Source organism: Ascaphus truei, chromosome 1 (genome assembly GCF_040206685.1).
Source record: "Ascaphus truei isolate aAscTru1 chromosome 1, aAscTru1.hap1, whole genome shotgun sequence".
Classification (NCBI taxonomy): Eukaryota; Metazoa; Chordata; class Amphibia; order Anura; family Ascaphidae; genus Ascaphus; species Ascaphus truei.
Genome location: NC_134483.1, coordinates 510,375,610 through 510,394,801, shown reverse-complemented (window position 1 = coordinate 510,394,801; position 19,192 = coordinate 510,375,610). Strand labels below are relative to the sequence as shown.

Genomic DNA, 19,192 nt, shown 5'->3' with positions numbered 1-19,192 from the left:
CCCCATGTATTTTCCCCTATGTCATCCTCTCTCTAACAATCGAATCTATCTTTTCCCAGCATCTTTTTCTCTTTTCCTTCCCCTCCTTCTTTCCCCCTCTTCTCTCTCTCTCTTTTCTCCCCCTTGTGTCTTTCTTGTGGGCAAAGGAGACCTGGGATCATGTACAAAGGTTTTTAGTAAGGAGACATGAAATACTGACGGTATCTTCATGGATGGTGGAAGATGTAACCAGTATGCTACCGGATTGACCTTTTCAATGATATTGAAAGGCCCAATGAATTTTGGAGATAACTTCGCTGAGGGTGCCTTTAGGTGTATGTTTTTAGTAGACAGCCATACTTTGTCACCGTGATGGTATACTGGCCTGTCCCGACAATGCTGATCTGTCTGTGTATTTTGTGTGGTTACTGCCCTCTGCAGATTTTTCTGCGTCTTCCACCATAGTTCCTGTAGCTGCTGGATCTGGATAGTCATAGCAGGGACACCGGATGCAGTTCCTGGGGAGGTAAGAGCAGAGGGATGGAAACCAAAGTTAACGAAGAAGGGTGACTCCTGTGATGACTTGCTCCACAAGTTATTATGGGAAAATTTCACTCATGGCAAGAGGTCAGCCCAGTCATCTTAGGTCTCGGACACAAAACAATGGATAAATTGTTCAAGAGACTGGTTCATTAGACTCCGGATGGTACGCGGAAGAAAAGTGCAATGATACCCCCAGCTGCTGGCAGAAGGCCCTCCAGAATTTAGAGATAAACTGCGAACCCCGATCCGACACGATGACTTTAGGAGCTCCATGAAGTTGGAAGATTTCACGAATGAAAAACTCGGAAAGCTTGGCGTCATTAGGTAGTCCCATCAGGGAGCTGAAGTGAACCTGTTTGGAAAAGCGATCTACGACTACCAGGATCATAGTCATACCCTTAGATAAGGGAAGCACCACCACAAACTCCATAGATATATGAGTCCATGGCTGATCCAGAATCGGGAGAGGTTGTAATGACCCTGTAGGTCTGGGTGTTTTGGTCCATGCGCACACAGGACAAGTGTTTACAAAGGGTTTAGCATCCTTCCGAAACCCAGGCCACCACAAGTTTAGTTCCAGTAGTTCGATAGTCCTCCTTTCACCTGAATGATCGGAAGTTTTGGTACTATGTCCCCATTCCAATGCCTTTCTTTGGAATGCTGGTGAGACGAACAGGCGTCCTTCTGGAACCACGAGGCCCTCTGGTATTTGGGTTTGATCCTGAACTTTTTTTTGTATAGGGAGTCAAAGGTAGCCGCTGAGATGATGCGTGAAGATGGAAGAATAGGTTTGCCGTGATCCTCCGCAGTATAATCGACCAAGATTTGACGGGAAAGAGCATCCGCCTTCACGTTTTTTGAAACCTGGTAAGTAAGAGATGAAGTAAAAGCGAGAAAAGAATAACGCCCACCGCACTTGTCGTGACTCCAAATCGGCAGGCTCCCTCAATGTATAAAAGATTTTTGTGATCTGTGAGTATGGTCATTAGATTTTCTGTCCCTTCCAGCAAGTGCCTCCATTCCTGTAAAGCCATCTTTATGGCCAAAATTTCCCGATTGCCCACGTCGTAGTTCTGTTCGGCTTGGAAAATGTTTTGAAGAAAAATGCACACGGGTGCAATCTGGCTTTAGTATTGTTTCGTTAGATAACACTGCTCCTGCCCCAACACCCGATGCGTCTACTTGCAGAGTGAAGGGTAGAGCGGGATCTGGATGTACCAGAACTGGGGCGGAGGCGAAGGCTGTCTTTAGTTTATCAAATGCATTACCCGCCTACACAGACCATTTACAAGGATCCGCTTCCTTTTTGATTAAGGAAGTGATGGGCGCCAGAATGGAAGAAAAGTTCTGAATAAATTGGCAGTAATGGGTGTGAGAGTGAGTGGGTCTGAGAGTCTGAGAGTGAGTGGGTCTGAGAGTGAGTGGGTGTGAGAGTCTGAGTGAGTGGGTGTGAGAGTGAGTGGGTCTGAGTGAGTGTGAGAGTGAGTGGGTCTGAGAGTCTGAGAGTGGGTCTGAGAGTGAGTGGGTCTGAGAGTCTGAGAGTGAGTGGGTCTGAGAGTCTGAGAGTGAGTGGGTCTGAGAGTCTGAGAGTGAGTGGGTCTGAGAGTCTGAGAGTGAGTGGGTCTGAGAGTCTGAGAGTGGGTCTGAGAGTCTGAAAGTGGGTCTGAGAGTCTGAGAGTGGGTCTGAGTCTGATTTCCCTCCCCCCTGACCCACAGTCAGTCATAGTCACCCACCATCCAAGAGTCAGTCAGTCACCCAAAGAGAAGCAGTTCCAGCCATCACATTAGTGGTGAGGTAATTAAATGTTTGACCAAATATAGCAGGCTAATTTTTAAGTTGCTAATTTTTTATGGCCCTCGAATGATTTTATAAATATCAAAATGGCCCTTGGCAGAAAAAAGGTTCCCCACCCCTGATTTACAGGGACATCCTCCAACCGGAGTCCTTCAGAGCTGGACTGGACACACAAGGAGCAGCAGCAGCTTCGTGGAGACATCCGTTGTGGGATCAGATGGATCCTCTGTTGTTCAGCGGTACATGGGTACAGGAGTGCCCAGGGAGGTATCTACAAGTGCACCAATGGCCATACACACAGAGTGGGTAGCGCTACTCCACACACTTTGGGTGGGCTTGGCTCTGTGGACACCGGATTGTTAGGTGCCATGGGCACCTCAGAACTTTGGGGTTCTCACCGGGCTGTGTATTTTGTGGGGCCTATACCGTCTGGGTTATTGTGTGGGGTACTACTGTCATGTGGTATTATCATTGGTGTATTAGCAAACTGTTATCATATACTGGTGTGTGTGTATATTACTCTTCTTGTATTGGGTCCTGTGAGGGGTTATCCTGCTGTGCTAGGATCCCTCGCAGGTGGAGGTGCAGTGTACCAACGAACGTGATCACCCCAGGCTCCCAGTAGCGGAGAATCAGGCCTCCTGTAAACCCGCAGGTAACGGCAGCATGGGTAGTTTCCCTTAGACACGGGGGAAAGGGGGCTACACTTATATATCAATCGTCTCCTGTTATTTTTGGGGTTCCATACTTCTGATCGCTATATATACCCTGATGGTGACGTTACGGGTCACCAGACAAAGGGGACATGGCTTCTTTCTGCCAAGTCACTCTATACCATGTGAGGTTAGAGGGGCGTTACCCTGTGTGAGCCCCCACAGTTAACCCATTAATTTAATAGTAGTACCAAAGGGGAGCTACATAAGTCAGCGCTAAACATGACGCTATGCAGACACTGAAATAGGGCTTTTCCAGTGGATGGTTGTAAGGCCACAGATAGGCATATTTAAATACTGTAACATTGCCTTATTTCACCGCGTTATAACCCACTCCTCTATCTCCTCTCCAGCAAAAGCCCTATTTCAAGGTCTTTATAGGAGTAACGCCAAGACTTTCATAACGTTACGTTATCCTACAATAACGTGAACATTGACACTAGTCTAATGAGATTTAGTACTGCCATTGTTTCTACATATATATTAGCTTTGTGGATGCAGTGTGCATCTTCCCCTTGGTGGGGAATATTGTTGCGGAAGGGCTGACACCTACTGGCCAAATTAAATTGCACACAGTTTTTGATTTGTTGCATAAGGCCGAGTCCATAGAAGGACAAGCAGCGCTGAGCCGTGCGGACGCTCCGCGCTGAGCCCCTGCATCCTCAATGAGGATGCCTTGAGAGGGGGCTCACGCGAGCGTCCGCAGGCGTGCTCAGGCTTTGGAATTTTCAGCCGACAGCCAAGCTATTTTTCAGCGCGCTGTCGGCTGAAAACATCCAATCAGCGCGGAGCTGCGTCAACGTCACGGCACCGTGACGTCGGCGCCGTGACGTCGGTGCGTCGCGGGCGATTGGCCCAGCGACGTCACTGCCCCGCCTCCCTCAGTCTTCCCCCGCCTCCGATCGCGCCCGCTGGCTCCTTGCATGGGCATGAAATCGTGCAGATTTCAGCAGGCGAGCCTCAGCGTCAGCGCGGCTCGGCTCAACCCTCTATGGCCCCAGCCTAATAGTGCCAATCGGGGCACTAGTGTATGGAAACCCCCATTAAAGCAGTAAAACATGTGACATCTTATGGTTTTTTTTTGTAGTAATCAGTTCTCTAGTATTAGATAATACTTACTGTTTTTATTATTATTATTCAACTCAATGCCATTTTTAATGAGTTTTAAAGAGGCAATCCATGCAGCTTAAAAACAAAAATATATATATTATTTTTGTTTTAATATATGCAGCATTTGATTACCTTTATAGAAAACGAATTACCTAAGCTGCCGATCGATTGGTTCTCCCGTGATCGATCAGCAAAATCCTGTTTTCCTGGGTTCAATAAATGGCTGCCTTTCACTTTCCAACCACCTGTACTGAAGCAGGGATATCCTTAAAACCTGGCCTGCTGGGGCGGGTGAGGGACTGGAGTTGAGCAGATCGTAGAAAGGGAACGGTGCATGAAAAGTGGAAAAAACAACATTTTGTTGTCTCCTAAAATAATTGATCACGTCCTCCTTCTATTCTATACACAATCATCACAGGTCCTACATCAGTTCAAGGTTCACACATTCTGACCCATGATCTCTACTCTGAGAAGTAGTTAATGATTCATCTTCTATTTCTCTGATTGTCCACAAAACTTCAAAACATTTGGACGGGGGGAGGGCTTTGGGGGACTCTGCAGCCACAGGACATCACAGGCTCTTGCGAAAGACAGAGCTGACCATCAGGGTGTTATTTACTTTAGCCTGCACCACCTGGAGCTTCAGAGTCCCATCAGAGGCTGAAGGAGAGGAGACAGCATGGGAACCCAAGCTCGGTTTATATGCGCTGTGGTTTTCCTTTGTCATGTTAGCCAAGTCTATGGAGCAGTGGTGAGTCTATAATGTTTAATGCTGATGTGATTAGAGAGATTTCTGGTAACATGTTCTTCATCTCGAGGAGATATTGCAGCAATGTACATAATAATTAATATAAAATGCTTAGCACTCTGTCATCTTTCCAACAAACCTTGGTCAATAAAGTACCGTCCTTTAGTATGATGTGATTCACAATATAATAGAAGACACTCTGCATGACATGGACTTGTATAAATAAACCAGGTAACACAAGACTAAAGGATTATAGAAAATGTACTTAGCTGACAAATGCTTTGTTTCAAATAACAATACATCTACAGAACTCTGCAATGTACGTACCAGAGAAAAGAATCATGTCCAAATGTTAACAGCTAGAAGAAGAATTGAGAATAGCACTGACTTTTTCTGCCATGTGTCTTACAATACATATGTGTCATATCAATGTATAAAATATATACATTTAAATGCTTAGCTTTACCGAGACAATAGAATAGAGATGTAGTCTAAAAAGTAACAAGTGATAACTCAGAAATTCTATTACCATACCAAAGACTTATTTGAAGTCACAGTTTAGTGGGGTGGTGTGTAATAAAATAAAGATACCACAGCTTTGCAATTTCTGAACTTCACACCTGTTTTGAAAAATCCAGATGCATCACCCAAAATAATCTGCTTGTATTTCAGACTTTTGTGTATTGTATAGCCAGTGTTTTTACCGATTAATACAGTAACAGCTATCAGATTCCAAGGACCACTTCACTGGTAGATCAGGCGTTCAAATATTAGCCACTCGTTCAGTGAACAGATTAATTAGTCCGAAAAAATAATAATAAGGATTTTAATCAGTTAGTGTTAGGACCTGTGAACTGGTTATACCTTGAAAGTGGCTCGCAGGCTTATACACTTTGGCCAAAGGGTTAACTAAATGACACTTTTTTAATTTTTTTTTTTTTTTTTTTTTTTTTTTTTTTTAAACCTAACATCACTCCAAAAAAAACCAAATAAAAAGCCAAAAATAATACCAAACAGAAAAAACCAGAAAAAACCCAAAAAACAATAAAAGAACCAATACAATCTATAAATAACAAGAAATCGAAATAACCAAAAAACGACATATATCACAAAAAAGATATATAGGTATTTCACTGTGTATTTTTGTCACATTTGGATGTTGCTCTTGGCTTCTTAGCTTCTAGAAAAAAAATATATATATTTTACAAGATCACAGTAAAATGTAAATATTCTTTCAGGCGACTACCTGGACTAGTGCCCCGAGAACAAGCCACTTCAGCCACTAGTGTTTTACTTTCAGTGACCGTGTAAAAAATGTTTAATCGATTTGACACACTTTTCTGGTACATATTTTTTTTTTAATTGTTCATAGTTGTGCTCGGAAATGTTAACCCCTTTGCTGCTCGTATCTCGGTCAGTGAGGGGGTTACTGATATGTTAAACAGGTATATTTTTCCAGTTCTTGCAACTAAACTGGACTTGAATTAGAGATTGTTAAGATGACATATATATTTTTTTACACAAGTTTAGTGATATAAACACATACAGGCATACCCCGGTTTAAGGACACTCACTTTAAATACACTCACGAGTAAGAACATATCGCCCAATAGGCAAGCGGCAGCTCACGCATGCGCACGTCAGCACGTCTTGAACAGCAATACCAGCTCCCTACCTGTACCGAAGCTGTGTGCAAGCGGGGAGACTATAGAGCAGGCCTGCACAACTTGTAAAGCGAGAAGGGCCAAACTGCTCCAAGGAAAAAAATTTGGGGCCCGCACGGGTAAAATCATCATCATCTCTCCTCCAGCACCCCTCATCATCATCCTCATAAATCTCCCCCTGAACCCCTCACTATCAACCTTTGCGATACTCCCCATCTATCTCTCATACCCCCATCTCTCCTCCTCACCCACACACATAATACTCCCTCTCCACATCAAACACACAATACCCTCCTGCACAGCACACACATCCACCCCCCCCCTGCACCTCACATCCTTCTCCCCCGTGCACCTCACATCCTTCTCCCCCCCGTGCCCCCTCACATCCTTCTCCCCCCTCCCTGTGCACCTCACATCCTTCTCCCCCGTGCACCTCACATCCTTCTCCCCCTGTGCACCTCACATCCTTCTCCCCCTGTGCACCTCTCACCTACAAAAAAACATCCTTCTCCCCCCGTGCACCTCACATCCTTCTCCCCCCGTGCACCTCACATCACTCTCCCCCCTCTGCACCTCACATCACTCTCCCCCCCGTGCACACTCACATCACTCTCCCCCCCTGCACCTCACATCACTCTCCCCCCTGCACCTCACATCACTCTCCCCCCCTGCACCTCACATCACTCTCCCCCCCTGCACCTCACATCACTCTCCCCCCTGCACCTCACATCACTCTCCCCCCCTGCACCTCACATCACTCTCCCCCCCTGCACCTTACATCACTCTCCCCCCCTGCACCTTACATCACTCTCCACCCCTGCACCTCACATCACTCTCCCCCCCCTGCACCTCACATCACTCTCCCCCCCTGCACCTCACATCATTCTCCCCCCCTGCACCTCACATCACTCTCCTCCCCTGCACCACACATCACTCTCCCCCCCTGCACCACACATCACTCTCCCCCCCTGCACCTCACATCCTTCTCCCCCCCTGCACCTCACATCCTTCTCCCCCGTGCACCTCACATCCTTCTCCCCCCGTGCACCCTCACATCCTTCTCCCCCCGTGCACCTCACATCCTTCTCCCCCCGTGCACCTCACATCCTTCTCCCCCCGTGCACCTCACATCACTCTCCCCCCTCTGCACCTCACATCACTCTCCCCCCTGCACCTTACATCACTCTCCACCCCTGCACCTCACATCACTCTCCCCCCCTGCACCTCACATCATTCTCCCCCCCTGCACCTCACATCACTCTCCTCCCCCTGCACCACACATCACTCTCCCCCCCTGCACCACACATCACTCTCCCCCCCTGCACCACACATCACTCTCCTCCTCTGCACCTCACATCACTCTCCCCCCTGCACCTCACATCACACTCCCCCGTGCACCTCACATCACTCTCCCCCCCTGCACCTCACATCACTCTCCCCCCCTGCACCTCACATCACTCTCCCCCCCTGCACCTCACATCACTCTCCCCCCCTGCACCTCACATCACTCTCCCCCCCCTGCACCTCACATCACACTCCACCCCCCCTGCACCTCACATCACTCTCCCCCATTGCACCTCACATCACTCTCCTCCCCTGCACCACACATCACTCTCCCCCCCTGCACCAACACATCACTCTCCCCCCCTGCACCACACATCACTCTCCTCCCCTGCACCTCACATCACTCTCGTCCCCTGCACCTCACATCACACTCCTCCCCTGCACCTCACATCACACTCCTCCCCTGCACTTCACATCACTCTCCCCCCATGCACCTCACATCACTCTCCCCCCCTGCACCTCACATCACTCTCCCCCCCTGCACCTCACATCACACTCCTCCCTTGCACCTCACATCATTCTCCCCCCTTGCACCTCCAATCACCCCCGCACCTCCAATCACCCTCCCCCGCACCTCCAATCACCCCCCCTTGCACCTCCAATCACCCCCCGCACCCCAAATCACCATCCCTGCACCTCCAATGACCCTCCCCTGCACCTCCAATGACCCCCCCTGCACCTCCAATGACCCCCCTCTTCACCTCCAATCACCCCCGCACCTCCAATGACCCTCCCCTGCACCTCCAATGACCCCTCCCTGCACCTCCAATGACCCCCCCCTTAAACTCCAATGACCCCCCTTCACCCTCCAATGACCCCCCCCGCACATCCAATGACCCCCCCTCTTCACCTCCAATCACCCCCGCACCTCCAATGACCCTCCCCTGCACCTCCAATGACCCTCCCCTGCACCTCCTATGATCCTCCCCTGCACCTCCAATGACCCTCCCCTGCACCTCCAATGACCCCCCCTTCACCTCCAATGACCCTCCCCTGCACCTCCAATGACCCCCCCTGCACCTCCAATGACCCCCCTGCACCTCCAATGACTCCCCCCTGCACCTCCAATGACCCCCCCTTCACCTCCAATGACCCCCCCTTCACCTCCAATGACCCCCCCTTCACCTCCAATGACCCCCCCCCCTGCACCTCACATCACCCCTCCTGCACATCACCTCCCCTGCACATCACCCCCCCCCCTTCACCTCACCTCAATGCACCTCACCTCACCCCCTGGCTGCAGAAGAGCTCAGCTGGCTGTGACTTCCCCCTCCTTCCCACGTTGCGAGCGGGAGGGTGGGGGTGGAAGGGAGCAGGGAGGGGGGGAGCGGGCCCTGCGCATGCGCGCCGGGACCGCAGGGAATCGCCGCCATTTTTTTTTTTTACTTTTTAAAAAAATGTAAAAAAAAAATAATTTATTAAACTGACGCACGGACAGACTCATCGCGGGCCGCACAGAGAGCCCATGTTGTGCAGGCCTGCTATAGAGCTTGTTACAATGCGTTACTTACATCAGTTATGCACGTATATGACTATTGCAGTACAGTACATGCATCGATAAGTGGGAAAAAGGGAGTGCTTCACTTTAAGTACATTTTCGCTTTACATACATGCTCCGGTCCCATTGCGTACGTTAATGCGGGGTATGCCTGTGTTACATACGTGCTCCGGTCCCATTGCGTACGTTAATGCGGGGTATGCCTGTGTTACATACGTGCTCCGGTCCCATTGCGTACGTTAATGCGGGGTATGCCTGTGTTACATACGTGCTCCGGTCCCATTGCGTACGTTAATGCGGGGTATGCCTGTGTTACATACATGCTCCGGTCCCATTGCGTACGTTAATGCGGGGTATGCCTGTGTTACATACGTGCTCCGGTCCCATTGCGTACGTTAATGCGGGGTATGCCTGTGTTACATACGTGCTCCGGTCCCATTGCGTACGTTAATGCGGGGTATGCCTGTACTGTAGCAAATTGAAGACGATGATTTCCCACATGTTTGTTTCTGTTTGGAATATCAGGTTTAAAACTACATTTGCCACATACATACATACACTGTTACATTTTTTGTTTATAACTACATTTGTCACATTATGTTATCCTATAATTCTTGAGTCTGTTGGTTGACTGCAGAAGTTCTTATTTAATCTTGTTTGATTAATTGTAAAACCAGTATTTAAGCCTCGGTGCGCTATAAAGTAACCGCTGCATCTCCAGAACAAGCACATGCTGCTCGATACTGATACTGAGGAATCAGGGCCACCGACAGCTTTCCCGAGGGCCCAGGACTAGAGATTCCACCAAGGCCCCTCTCCCCTCACACACCTCCTTGCTCTTTCACTTCTCTCTATTACTCCCATTTCTCACCTCGTCCCCCCATGTATTTCTCTCCCCACCTGTCTCTCCCTCTTCCTGTCTTACACTCTTACCCTTCTCTCTCTCTCATTATTCTCGTCTTACACTCTTTCCCCAATTCACTCTCCCCCCCACCTCCCCTATCCCCCCTCTCTCATTACCCCCCACCTCCCTTTCTTTCCCCCCCTCTTTTTCCGCACCTCCCCCTCTCTCCTCCCACACCTCCCCTTCTCACTCCCCTCCTCTCTCTCTCCCGACCTCCCCCTCTCTCACTATCAACCACTCCCCCTCTCTCCCACCTTCACCCTTTCACCCCCCTTCCCGTCTTTCACCTCTTCCCCCTCTCTCTTACTCTTCTCATCTGAAACTCTTCTCTCTCTCTCTCTCTCTCTCTCTCTCTTTCTCTCTCTCTCATCCCCTCTCTTTCATCCCTTCTCTCTCTCTAACCCCCCTCTCTCTCTAACCCCCTCTCTCTCTAACCCCCTCTCTCTCTAACCCCCTCTCTCTCTAACCCCCCTCTCTCTCTCTATCCCCTCTTTCTCACCCCCCTCTCTCGCAACCCCTCTCTTACCCCCTCTCTCTCGCACTCCCTTCTCTTTCTTGGCCCCTCTTTTTCACCCCTCTCTCTCACCCCCTATCTCTCTCACTCCTTTCTTTCTCTTACCCCCTCTCACCCCCTTCTCACACCTCTTCTCATCCCCCTTCTCTCACTCCCTTCTTTCATCCCCCACTCACCACCTCTCTCTCAACCCCTCTCACTCCCTCTCCTCCCTTTCTCTTCTCATCCCATCTCTCTATCTCATCCCTCCTCTCTTTCTCATCCCTCATCTCTCTCTCATCCTCTCTCTCATCCCCTCTCACTCTCATCACCTCAGTCTCTCTCATCCCTTCTTTTTCACCCTCTCTCTCTCTCATACTCCCCTCTCTCTCACCCCCTCTCTCTTTCACCCCCTCTCTCTCACCCTCATCTCTCTTTCACCCCCTCTCTCTCACCCTCATCTCTCTCACCCCCCCCTCTCTCTCACCCCTCTCTCTCTCACCCCCCTCTCTCACCCCCTCTCTCCGGCTCCCTCTCACCCGCTCTCAGTCGCTCACTCTCAGCCACTCTCTCTTACCCGCTCCCTCTCACCACTTTTTACTCTGTTTTTCCATACCCACCTCCGTTTTGACATACCATCCCCCTCCTTTTTACACCCCCCCCCCTCTGTTTTACACCCCTCTTACCCTGAATAGTGGTGTGCAGCAGCAGCCGCCTAGGCCGCATAGTGGTTGTACCGTCCCTGCATTAACGGGAGTGGTAACATCTGCATATCTGGGGGCAGAATGCTGCACATCAGAAATGTGATAAGAGCGAAGGATTTGCTCACGTAGAACTGTTGTGTTCACATCGTGCTATTTCCCTTATACTAGATCTAAATTCTAGCATTGTTTGATAAGTAATAATATAATCATATATGAATTTTAGAACCGATCTGGGTCTTCCAACCTCAGACCTGATGGAATAGTTCCTGCCAGGCATCGCATAACGAACGCCCTAACCAGGATAACAGGTAAGTGCAATACAATGAAAACCAAGCACTAATTATTCACTTGTGATAATAATGTATAAAAACAATCAAGAGAGTGCAATATGAAGAATATATACATAAAATGAGATTAAAACAGTCTGTGAATAAAATACTCCTACATAAAAGAGTGATGTATAAAAAGGGTGAATACAACTACTGGAGGGAATGCCGCTCTGAGAAAACCGTGATGTATTCCAACGTCAAGAGAAGCCAATGGTGGCAAACGACGAAGCGCAAGTCTCACAGGGTATGAAAAATAAAACATAAAGGATATAATGCAATATGTCCACATACACATGCACAAAGTGTGCAAATATAGGAGGTGTCCCACTCACATGCAATGGAATAAGTACAAGCCTGTGAGAAACAAATCTCTCCAAGTGATTGCGGTTCTCAGGTCTGACGTGATGGAGTCTCCGGATATGTAAATGAGAGAAAGCAAAAGATGGTGCAATTCCGTTTCATGATTAAAAGGATGTATAAGTGATGAAAATACTCTTGCACATTTCCAATTAAATAAGCGCTTGGAGACTGTAAAAAGTTTAGAGGGACGCTGGATCTTCACGAGGCTCCTTCTTCCTGTTCACTATGTTGTCACAGTACGAGACCGAGCAAGGAAAGGAAGGGGTCTGATCTACACAGGTGATGAGACATCAATTCCTTGACTGAATGGAAGTCTGTTTGCGCATCCAAAACCCTATGCGTTTCACTCTGAAAAGAGCTTCATCCCCTGATGAACCTGAGAACTGCCATCAGTTAGAGATTTTTTCTCTACAGGCTGGTACTTATTCAATTGCATGTGAGTGGATACCTCATATTGTTTTACACTTTGTGTATGTTTATTTTTTTGGACATATTGCACTATATATTTAGTTTTTTATTTTTCATACCCTGGGAAACTTGTGCTTTGCAATTCTCCACCAAGTGCTTGTTAGTGTTGCATAATGTAGTTATGTTGTACAAGAAATTGTTTTGTGTAATTCTTAAGAAAACCTTTATGACCCAATATCCTCCTCCTCCTTTCGCTCCCACTCCAGTATTTTGCCTTTTTTGGTAGCCAAAGCTTTAGTTTCATTTTGTATTTGGACATCTACTTTCATCTCCCTCACTCTGCAGCTATCAACTCCATCTGCCTCTCACATCACACTCAGTAGCAGATTTCCCATTAGGCCCGGCCTAGGGCGGCAAAATTTGGGGGCGTCAAAAAATTTGGCCCCATATGCATTTGCTGCATTCTCTGGCCTAACGGACCTAATGGGAATGCACTTACATGTTTCCTGCCGCCTCCTTTCTTCCACCCTCTATCTCCTTTGGAACCCCAGCATCAAATGACGCCGTGGACGTCCCAAAGTGAGGGTCAAATGATGTTATGATATCATGTTACCATGATAATGCGATGCCGTGCACCGTCACGTTGATGATATCCACAGCGTCATTTGATGCTAGTATTCTAAAGGAGACGTAGGGCGGCAGCAAGGAGGTGGCAGGATACATGTTAGTGCGTAGGGGCGGTGAATTTGGAAATCCGCCGCTGATCACATCCCATCACCCCAAACACTGAAGATGAAAAACCCTATCCTACTCTCTCTTTATCTGTCACTACTTCTCCTACTCTGTGACAACATGTCTCCCAATCCTGGCCCTATCCACACATCAATCCTCTCACATCCTATACCATGCCCCAAAGTCTCCTCACCACTTATTGCTGATCACTCCATCCTCATCCTCATTACACCTCCCTTCCCTACCCTTTTTCTGTGCCCTATGGAACGCATGATCTGTCTGCAACAAACTCATGGCAATACATGACCTGTTCATTTCCAAATCTCTAAACCTTCTAGCAATTACAGAAGCATGGCTCACCATCTCAGACACCCCCTCTCCTGCTGCACTCTCCTACGGTGGTCCCTTCCTCAGTCACACCCCTAAATCAGGGAATAGACAGGGTAGAGGAGTTGGCATACTACTTTCCCCATGCTGCACATTTCATGTCAGACCCCCATTTCCCTCCCTCTCCTTATCCTTTGAAGTCCACGCTGTCCATCTCTTTTCCCCCATTTCCTTCCATGTCGCTGTTATCAATTGTCCCCCTGGACCTACATCCCAATTTATTGACAACTTTGCTGCCTCTCTCCCTCACTTCCTTCCTTTTGACACACCTACAGTACTTTCATACTGGGAGACTTTAACATGCCTATTGACAATCCCACTGCCACTTCAGATGCCCATAGTATCCCTCTAACATCCTTCTATTGTCTCTCCCAGATGATCACCTCTTCTACTCACTGCAGTGGCAACTCCCTTATATACCCTGCACCCCTCCAATTTTCAACATTTATACAACCTCTCCTACTGTATCTCCTGTCTCTACCCTTTCCTGTCCAACCTAGAGTAGCCATGTCCCCCAGGGGTACTAATTCTGTGGCCCCTCCAGCACTGTAATTCCCAGTAAATAGTGGGCAGTGTTGGGAGTAAACCCTGCAGGGCCTGGTTATATTATTGCATAGACTGTTAGGTAATACAGTTCCGGATTTGCCTGGTACTATAAGGGTCTATGCTTGATAGGAGGCCGGCTTACAAGCCACTCCCCTGGGAAGGAGGGGGTTTCCCTCTAAGGTTTGAAGTTAGCAGTAAATTCTGTGCTCACCTCCCTGCGTGGAGGAAGCACCAGTATAGCCTCTCCTGGATAGGAGGGGGCAGAGGCCTTGCCCTGTTAGGGGGTAAGGTGTGCTGAGGAGGGGTGCCTAGGGCCTCAAACCCTGGGTACTGCCTTCAGGGAATGGAGCCCGAAATGTCTATGCTGTATCCAAATAAAGTCCAGTTGAATTATCCTTTGTGTGATCTGTCAAAAGAGTTGCCTGTGAGGACCATCTTGGCTACACCAGAATCCTCATAGGATGGAGGCGCTAGGCACCTAGGGAACCGAGGGAATACTATCAGCGGACATACCTGAGTCCACACCGGCTGGTGTGCAATGGCGGGTGTCCCCTTCTGCTCTCCAGTCAGTTCCCGCTCCGATCTGTGCCTTTGAGGAGGCGAGCCGTTGACTGGACAGGCACGGTCGAGCGATGCCTGCCACACCCTTGGTGCCTCGCTCCCTGTAGGAGGTATCTTCCACCGCTGGATCCACAAGCTTTCGGCAGGACAGTGAGGGTGTGTCAGACGAGGCCTCCAACGATCCCGAGGTAAAGACAGGTCACTGCACAAGTGGGTGCGGCTACAGATTTCGCGCCGCTCCCTTCTTTTGGCTGGGGTTCTGGTTTTGGCGCCAAACCCCTGCACATCTCTCGCCACATTTCTCGTGCAGCTTGCTTGCACGCAGCACGTGCGCGATCTAGGCTTGCCGGGAGTCGCCATTTTGGATCGGCTGCAACCCGCGCTGCAGTGAATGGCGCAGCAGTTGCCATTTTAACCTCCTCCATGCCCCGCAGAGCTCATATATCTCTCGTCGCCATCTTTAGTGAGCCCTCTAAGCCCACGATAGCGCTACTCTCAGTGCCTATGGTGCAACTTGTTCCTAGACACTTACTACTCTCAATGGTGCTCTAAACAATGAATATAACGCATGGCATACCCCAGGGTAGGCAGAACTCTCTCCTTGTACACCGCACTCGCTGACGGTTCATTACAAGCACTCTGTGGTGTGTTTTCTGGATACTAGCTAGTGTAATTGGCATTCCTAAGTACTTGGCGTCAACCTACTTTTGGCCACTCATAGTGCAGACCCTATGCTGAAGTCCCTGACCTCTGTTAACATGCTACCCCCACAGGAATCCTACACTATCTGCCTCAAGGCGACTAGAACAGCTATAGCCTCTTGTATCCAAATTTACATTACCCTCTTAGGCACCTAGGGTGTACTGTGCGAGAGGACAGTCTCTCCTGACTACCCCTAGTCTCCAAAAATGCCCATCCTTCTGCAGCACTTGCTTTGAAAGTGTACATACTACTTTCAGCTCTACATCGCTGAAAACCTGTCCTGTTTATCTCAGCAGCGCCTCCAACTATAACCCATCTATCCCCACCCAATCGCAGACCGGGCCCCCTAAGGTGTTCCTGGGTTTGGCTATATGTCTCTGTGTGGTGCATACCTGCTGGCAACAGGAGGGCCTGAGTCTCCCACGATGACATGGGGGACAACAGGAACAGGTTACTGGGGTGAATGCCTTCGTTCTCATTCAATGGTGCAGAGCCTCCATCTGTAGTAAGCCCCAGGGATGCGGGGTGGAATCCCTACCACAGAAATCTCCCTCCCAGGGATGAGAGATTCCAGTCTCACACAAGGTTATCTTTAAAACCAGCAGACTCTTTATTCTCTTGGGCAGCAGCAGCAGCAGCAGCAGCAGCAGCAGCAGACAGGTACAGTTGATGCACAGTCCACTAACTGTTCTCCCTTGTGATGGTCCTGCCTTCACTCTGGACCAAAGGGCATCCAGAGTGGGGCTATCTCTTCCCTCACCCCCTAAGCAGGGTGAGAGGTATTTGGTCCACCTCACTAACTATATCTATAGCAGCTCTACTCCTGAGCTGCTCCTCTCCTCATTAACACACTATCTCAACTCTGACACACTGACAGACTCACGCTAAATAGGAAATGCACTGCTCGTTATGATCTCAGCAGGCACCGCCCCTGTGTCTCTTGATTGGACACAGGGTCAGGTGACTTACCTCCACCATTCAGGGCAAGTGCTTGAAGTGGGGGAAACCCATGATAACTCCTGGCAACCTGCCCTTATCAGGGATTATACCAGGAGGAGGATAGAACTATAGCCCCATTTCTTACCAGGGCTACAAATAGTATAAATTGTCCACCCCACATAGAACCACACTTGCCTAATGACAGTTGTGCATTATTAGGAGAAAGTTATAATTTATGGCGCGTTGTGGGATGAGCGAGTAAACTTTGCTTTGATTATGTGTGCATGGTCAGTGTTCAATTTTGTCCGAAACATCCCAAGCCGCCGTCCTAAACCCAATGCGCAGCTTTTAGCAAGAAACAAAATGACATAAATCAATATTTTCAACAGTCGCAAATTTGGAAAAATCGTAAATAGTCACGGAAACACAATAAGTTAAATAAAAATTCTCAGCCGCCATTTTCTTCTCACTGCACCTAAATTTCAAAGTAAAGCTATAGGTTGTTGTTGTACAGTGTTATTTGTTGCCGTGGTTACCAATTTATTTCCATTTAAATATTAATTTCTCTGAAAACGGTTCAAGCAAATTGTCTGAAAATGTTGGACAAAATTGCAAATAATATACGGTAGGTAATGTTTTGTATCAAGAATTCGGTAGATGAGATATGTCCTTTCATTTTCTTATCACTTAAAAAAAAAAGCTTAACATGTATTCCAAGTATGATGGAGGTGCAACAATGTGATTGAAACTTCTGGTAGACCTACGTTACAGAGAAGGTAGAGAAGAACCCAGTGTAGCACTCAAGTTCACCCTCTGGTGGATGAGTGTATGATTTAAAACATAAACTTTATTCAATACAACACATATAAAATAATGGGTATTAAAACGACGTACTAGAGGTCAATAGATCATGATACTGACAGCCGTATAGGCTCAGGATTAAGGTAGTTTGTGTGTCCTATATGTGTCAAGTATCACACAGGAACCTGAACAGAGATCCTAGTATGGACCCCTGTTAAAGGTGAATATAGTAGGGTCTGCTCGCTTAAGTACTATAGCTACAGGGGCTCCCCTATTACCAGACCGAAGTTACAGTCAGATGGCAGAAAGGTTCCCTCAAAATGTAATCAGAATCGATGAAGACGTTTGACCTGTGGAGAGAGAACACACAGACAAAAAACACAGACAGAAGAACCACTCACACACCCACAGGGTCCACAAAGTCTAGTTGATGGCTTCACTTCGCCCACTCGCTCATCAAAAATATTGGCAAATGCAGAGACCAGAACAGACAAGCAGATTCTGGAGTCTTGGAGGCGCCCTCCACTTAGGGGCATGGCTGGAAGACACTTAGCAAGGAGAATGTTGTCAAGCTGTGCAGTGTTTCCTCCTCATTCCATATTATCACAATACAATGCCAGGACAGAAAGAGGGAAGGAAATAAAGTGGGTTGAGAAGTCAGTCTCTTTCTATTCGTGTATGTTGAAAACAAGGCAGGAGTGACCACTCTTATCAATATCATTAACAGTCATTATTTTCCCTGAGGTTTATAGTTTCACTGCACATGAGGGAGGGAGGGAGAGGAGGAGGGGGGGGGAAGGGGTAGAGGGGGAGGAGAATGGAGGGGGGAGGGGAAGGAGATACCTCCCCAAAGACACCTTTATACAATACTAGCTGAGAGACCCGGCGTTGCCCGGGATGTAAATGTGTAATAGGTAGTATTATTTATAAATGGTGGAACAATAGGTGAGTATTTGTTGTAAAGGTTGGATAATAATGTTGAAAAGAAAGATGGGAAGAAAATGTAATACGATGTTGTATAAAAATGGTTTATTGTAAACACACCACAGGTACAATGTATATTTTGGTGACATAAATTATGTGAAAATGTGAGGCGTGTGTCCTGCTAGGGTGTGAGCGTGTGTGAGGCGGCAGGTGGGTGTTCAGTACGGGTGGCACGTGGGTAGTGAGTGCTGGCTGTGGGTCGGGGTCTTGCTAGGGTATGAGGCGGCGGGTGTGTGGCGAGTGCGGGTGACAGCTGGTCAGTGATATTGTTGCGTAGGGGCAGGATGCGGCAGGTGTGTGTCGAGTGTGTGGGGTGGGTGAGAGGCGGCGGGTGTGTGTCGAGTGTGGCGGGTGTCTGTTGAGTGCGTGCGGCGGCTGTGTGGCGCAGGGGTGAGAGCGGTGGGCGGGTGAAAGGCAGAAGTGCGGGTGGGCGAAAGGCAGAGGCAGGAGGGCGGACGAAAGGCATTGAAGGAGGGGAGGTGAGGTCGGAGGGGTGGTGAGGGGAGGTGGAGGGGAGGTCGGAGGGGAGGTGAGGAGGATGGGGTGGTGAGGGGGGGGGTGGTGCGGGATGGTGAGGGGGGGCGGAGGGGAGGTGAAGGGGAGGTGAAGGGGGGGGCGGAGGGGAGGTGAAGGGGGGGGCGGAGGGGAGGTGAAGGGCGGGGCGGAGGGGAGGTGAAGGGGGGGCAGAGGGGAGGTGAAGGGGGAGGGGGTAGGTGGGAAGGGTGGAGGTGGAGGTGGGGGGCTGGGGGGGAGGTGAAGGGGGGGTGGTAAGGGGGGGGGGGTGGTGGGAAGGGGGGTGGTGGGAAGGTGGGAAGGGGGGGAGGTGGTGGGAAGGGGGGGGAGGTGGTGGGAAGGGGGGGAGGTGGTGGGAAGGGGGGGGGAGGTGGTGGGAAGGGGGGGGGAGGTGGTGGGAAGGGGGGGGAGGTGGTGGGAAGGGGGGAAGTGAAG

At 49.0% G+C, this 19,192-nt stretch overlaps 1 protein-coding gene across 3 annotated transcripts in view; it reads left to right on the top strand.

The window, feature by feature from the left end:
* Window positions 1-19,192, top strand: part of HGFAC (HGF activator) — a 218,990-nt gene that overhangs the window by 12,166 nt on the left and 187,632 nt on the right. Inside the window, exons 1-2 of one of the 3 annotated variants that reach the window (XM_075570171.1) lie at window positions 4,714-4,891; window positions 11,719-11,803. In XM_075570171.1, coding sequence (XP_075426286.1) covers window positions 4,820-4,891; window positions 11,719-11,803 — 157 coding nt within the window. In that variant the 5' untranslated portion in view covers window positions 4,714-4,819. Of the gene's footprint in view, window positions 1-4,713; window positions 4,892-11,718; window positions 11,804-19,192 lie in introns of those variants that run through there. The other 2 variants (XM_075570163.1, XM_075570181.1) reach the window with 2 other exon arrangements.